The sequence below is a fragment of the Mus caroli genome, unplaced genomic scaffold (assembly GCF_978045245.1).
Source record: "Mus caroli unplaced genomic scaffold, Mus_caroli_1 scaffold_3, whole genome shotgun sequence".
Lineage (NCBI taxonomy): Eukaryota > Metazoa > Chordata > Mammalia > Rodentia > Muridae > Mus > Mus caroli.
Window position 1 is genome coordinate 49728111 of NW_028227258.1, and position 5410 is coordinate 49733520.

The following is a 5410-nucleotide window of genomic DNA, read 5'->3' on the forward strand; positions in this document are numbered from 1 at the left end:
TTGGGGAGTTGGACTACAGACTATAAATCATCAACAAAGTCTCTTACTATATAGAGGCTACCCATACGTTCTGTGATTCTAGAGAACCCTGACTAATACAAGGGGTAAAAGGAAAGGGCAAGAACTGAAAGGATCTCGGGAAAATAGTGTAGTTTTAGAGAACAACTTGTCATGGCTTTAGAGGAACAGAACGAAGTGCCAAGATTGACTCTGGTTGAGCCTCTGCCCTCAGGAAGCGGGATGCAGGAAGCGGACTACAAATCCCAGCAGGCCCCCGGGACTCTGAGCCTGCGCACTGCACCGCGCAACGAATGCTGGGGGTCGGCTGCCGGGGCCAAGATGTCGCTGAGCAAGAAAAGGAAGCTTGAGTCGGGGGGCGGCGGAGGCGCCGGCGTCGGCGCCGGAGGTGAGGGAGCCGAGGAGGAAAATGGCGGGGAGCAGGAGGCGGCCCCGCCACGACCCCGGAGGACCAAGCGCGAGCGGGACCAGCTGTACTACGAATGCTACTCCGACGTCTCGGTCCACGAGGAGATGATCGCCGACCGGGTCCGCACCAACGCCTACCGCTTAGGCATCCTGAAGAACTGGGCCGCGTTGCGAGGCAAGACGGTGCTGGACGTGGGCGCGGGCACCGGCATTCTCAGCATCTTCTGTGCCCAGGCCGGGGCCCGGCGCGTGTACGCGGTGGAGGCCAGCGCCATCTGGCAACAGGCCCGGGAGGTGGTGCGGCTCAACGGGTTGGAGGACCGCGTGCACGTCCTGCCTGGCCCGGTGGAGACGGTGGAGCTGCCGGAGCGAGTGGACGCCATCGTCAGCGAGTGGATGGGCTACGGACTTCTGCACGAGTCCATGCTGAGCTCCGTGCTCCACGCGCGGACCAAATGGCTGAAGGAGGGAGGTCTCCTCCTGCCAGCTTCCGCGGAGCTCTTCGTGGCTCCGATTAGCGACCAGATGCTCGAGTGGCGTCTGGGTTTCTGGAGCCAGGTGAAGCAGCATTATGGCGTGGATATGAGCTGCATGGAGAGCTTCGCCACGCGCTGCCTCATGGGCCATTCGGAGATCGTGGTGCAGGATCTGTCCGGAGAGGACGTGATTGCCCGGCCGCAGCGCTTTGCCCAGCTCGAGCTGGCCCGAGCCGGCCTGGAGCAGGAGCTGGAGGCTGGTGTGGGCGGAAGCTTCCGCTGCAGCTGCTATGGTTCCGCGCCTCTACACGGTTTCGCCGTCTGGTTTCAAGTGACCTTTCCCGGAGGGGACTCGGAGAAACCTCTGGTGCTGTCCACCTCGCCTTTTCACCCTGCCACCCACTGGAAGCAGACGCTCCTCTACTTGAACGAGCCGGTGCCGGTGGAACAAGATACGGACATTTCCGGAGAGATCACCCTGCTGCCCTCCCCGGACAACCCCCGGCGTCTGCGCATACTTCTGCGCTACAAAGTGGGAGACCATGAGGAAAAGACCAAAGACTTTGCCATGGAGGACTGAGCGTTGCCTTTTCTCCCCCTCCACCTTCTTCGGAAGGTCCGAAGAGAAAGGGAGATCGCCTATGCAATTAGGGGACATAGCTGTCTCTTTTACCTCACCGCTCCAGTCTTCATTTGAGAACATTCTTCTGGCAGTGTTTATTTTAAAAGTGAGCATCCCTGACCAAGGACTGGTGCAGTGTGCTTACTAACGGGCTTTTAAACCTGGAAAGCATGTAGTATGAAGAAACTCTTGTATTTCTGTTTGTTTTGTTTAACTGCCCGGGTTTGGGGGGGGGGGGCAATAAATGTGATCCTTTTATAATTGGTCCACGAGCTAATCTGACACCTCCCCATCCCTATCAGTATGAAACTGGGAGAAAGGCAACATGGTCTGATTACATTTCAGAAACTTGTAGAATGATTTTTAAAGCTGTTTTTTTTTTTTTTAAGCTGAATTCTCTCAAGTCTTGGGTGCCTGTAGGATATGATATCTTCCTTATATTCTAACATTCATACTGTTAGTAAGGAAGTGGAACACAGAAGTATTTTAAATAACCCTGCTCACGTTACGGAATGCTAAATTTGATGAACCTTAGTAAAATGGCTTAATTTTACAGCTTGCATAGGCAATTCTGAGTGACAGGAGAAAAAGTCTAAAAGTGAATAGGGTGTTAATATTTTTATTTTGACTTTCAAGACTGAGTCAAGAAAACCTATGTTTTATAATATAAATATTTTTGTGACTCTTGTAAAGCTGTCTGATAAGGGAAGGTTGCTGAACCTAGCCCAAGGGCGAATCCTTTACCTCTTGTGCTTGCTTTATTTGAGCACAGGTCTAATTCTGTATGAAAGGAACACGAGCACTCTAATCTAGTTAAAGTTCCTGTCTTCCGTTCTCCTTAGTTCAGACAACTGTGAACAGTGTGCATTTGGGGAACTCCCTTACAATGAAGTGTGAGTCAGATTGTCACATTTACTTCACATATTTATCTTCCCTCCTTTCTGTGGCAAATAAAATGGAATTCTCACTTTTTATAGCTGAGGTCTTTAGACGTCTTGTGTGCTGTCCATGAGTTTACTATAATGCTGTTACCTTTCTCTTGGTGTCAGAGCTCCTGCAGAACTCAGCTTTAGAACAGCTCAAATGATGATTAACATGGTTTTGAGCTCTAGCTGTGTAAGACTTAACGGGTGTGGAAAACTGCTGTTCTTAAGTACTCTTGAATTTCACTTTTTGTAACCTTGGTTCTGTTTTTGGCTTTTTAAAAATATTGTATATTAAATTGCTAAAGTATTAAAACTTAATTTGCTGGGGCTCTATTTTGAGGGAAAAATACAAATATAAAACCACCAGTTTCACATAACAAGCATATTTTGATACCAGAATACTTAACATCTTTTATAAATGCTTGGTTAGAGGTTTAAAAAGTTCCTTTGGGGTCTTCTATGTTTTTAATCAAATTTTCGCCTATAGTGATTGCTGGTGATTTTGATTAGCCTTTCTATAGCAATTCCTGTAGTATTTAAGTGCCTGGAATCCTTTTCTGCATAATTCTGTAAATAGAAGTACTATATCCACCCAACCCCTCAAAAAAAAGTAAAATCTAGTTAAAACTTGGGAGGGTGTGAGTGGAGACTAGATTTTCTTGACTGAGCAAAATGTTTCAAAATTCTAGTTGCATTTTCTCATAAATGAATTAGAAATTCTGGGAGCTGAAGCAGAAGCTAAAGTCAGGAAGCAAACCAGCCCACCCCCCATGCAAACCAGAGAAAACAATAGTACCACTCCATAAAGAACTGGAGATACAAGTAATTAAAGTAACCTAGAAGTAAGCTTCCAGTACTATGATGCTGAATTTGTGCAAAAGGCAAACCTAGAGCGATCTGATGCATACAAAATGTGCTCCAGAACAAATACTCATTGGTCTTTTTTTGTTCTCCACAGGCACTGGCAGTATCAACATGGCTATACATGAAGAGCAATGTATGCCACAGGGTACCAGATGATCCAAAGGAGCCCCACAGCCTTTGGGAGGAAGACATATGGGATGGATGAAAGCCTGAGGTGTGTGGACACCCAGGCACTATCTGATGTAACATGAAGCCCTTAGGGCTGCAGGAGGGAATTATCAGACCCTAGAGAGAGCATCATGATAAAGTTCCACCTACCTCCCTCATACCATACATTTATTTAGCCCTCTGAAAATTCCCAATCTTGTCATTAATTTTATTAAACCAATGAGCATAGTTGCTAGAAATGCATTCTAATAGGCATAGGTATTTGGAATTACAAGCTAATGTGAACCCTGCTCATAAATAGATGTCTACCACTAAAAGGCCATATGGTAGGTTTGTTAGGACCTGGATGGTTTTAGTGTCAGAGAAGATGAATAATCTGTTTTAAACACTAAGTAGAAAGGTTTCTAGAGATGCTGATAGACTTGACTAAAGTTCCATACATAATTCTTGCTTGTGAAATGGGATCATACAGTGTGCAAAGGGGACTTGGAGCCCAATATGGAGCTGAGGATGACTTTGGACTCCTGAAGCTCCTGCCTCCACCTTCCAAATGCTGGAGTTAACAGCACTGTACCACTGTGCCCAGCATAGATCCAGTTTTTGCCAGAACCTTAGGCACAACTCTGACTTTCTAAATGTAAACAAAAATTCACTCTTGTTATACTAATCCTGCATTCTTCAGTTAAAAACTAGAAACTACATGCCACCTTAAAGGTAACAAGGGTTTTATTATTTGGTAATGAAGGGACAGTGTTACATACTAGAAAGTCTAGAGCTGCCCAGAAGAACCATCTGCAGTGTATAACTTCTTGAGTTTGACGTAGTAGGCACTCATTTGGACAGCCCCATTGTTCATTTCCTTAACACTAATCGGATGTGACACTTTCTGGGGTCCCCAGAAAGCTGAATCCATGACAGTGGCAAAGACAAGTGAACTGGTCATTTGGTCATTTGGGCAGAGAGATGTGGATGTAAAAGATCAAATGGAGTTCAAGGTGACTGAAAGGCACCTGCTGCAAACAGCTGCCTGACATCCTGTTTCCTGCCAGCCCTGCTGTTATCCCTACAGTTTACCTAGTGCTGAGGAAAGATGGCTCCTAAGGAGCCTTTTACTAACAGGCCCCACTCCACCTGCTCATCTCTGTAGATGGATCTCCATTAGTTTCATTATCAGCAGCTACAGAATATCTAAGCACTATAATGAATGAGCACATCTGCCCCTCAAAGAACTAGGATACAGTGGGAACAATAAAACATCAGTGATTTTCATGCATCCATAAGCCTGGAAATCCTTCCCAGCGCTTAGCTCCACTGAGCAAGGATGGAAAGGCAGCTGTCATCCTTTAAGCCTCTCTGAGGATCAAAAGTCGTGTTCCTATCATCAGGAAGATTGTGAACACCTGAGAAACTTTACCACCTGATGGTGCAAAATTAGACAAAAGATGGTCTGTTTCATAATAGACCAAGTATATTAAATAGGTGATCCTCAGCTACTAAAATAAAAACTAAGCCAAATTTATATTCAGGTGTGTGTGTGTGTCTGTGTGTGTGTGCGCGCGCATGCTCGCACACGCAGGTGTCTTCCTCAGCTTCCTATGTGATTTCCATGCTTCAGTTTGTTTATGATTTATCCTCTTACTTGTAATAAATATTACATGTATTTTTCAAATTTGTAACCTGGTCTATTCTTTTGGGCATTAGAGTAGTTTTGGAGAGCTGGAGTGTGACTCGATGGTTGAATACATAGCCATCCCGGGCAAGTCCCTGAATTTGATAACTAGCACTGCAGAAAACAACAGGCTTTCTGGAAGGAGGAGAAGTGAAGATGAAAAGGTTCCATTCTGATGAAGGACCAGAAGATTCTAAGCATGACACCTTTGTTTCCAATAAAATATGGTTGTCTGAGGTTTGCCATCGGGATGAGTAGC

General features: G+C 45.9%; 1 protein-coding gene across 2 annotated transcripts; it reads left to right on the forward strand.

The window, feature by feature from the left end:
• Window positions 1-235: 235 nt before the first annotated feature.
• Prmt6 (protein arginine methyltransferase 6) lies at window positions 236-5118 on the forward strand. Of its 2 annotated transcripts, XR_002377523.3 has the most exons (2): window positions 236-1630; window positions 3409-5118. XR_002377523.3 is itself a non-coding variant. In XM_021157943.3 (1 exon), exon 1 carries the CDS (start codon window positions 241-243, stop codon window positions 1480-1482), a length of 1242 nt encoding a protein of 413 aa, XP_021013602.2. In that variant the 5' UTR covers window positions 236-240; the 3' UTR covers window positions 1483-2500. The 2 variants fall into 2 exon arrangements, 1 of the variants encoding a protein (XP_021013602.2); XM_021157943.3 differs by lacking the exon at window positions 3409-5118 and having other exon boundaries at window positions 236-2500.
• The last annotated feature ends 292 nt before the right edge of the window (window positions 5119-5410 follow it).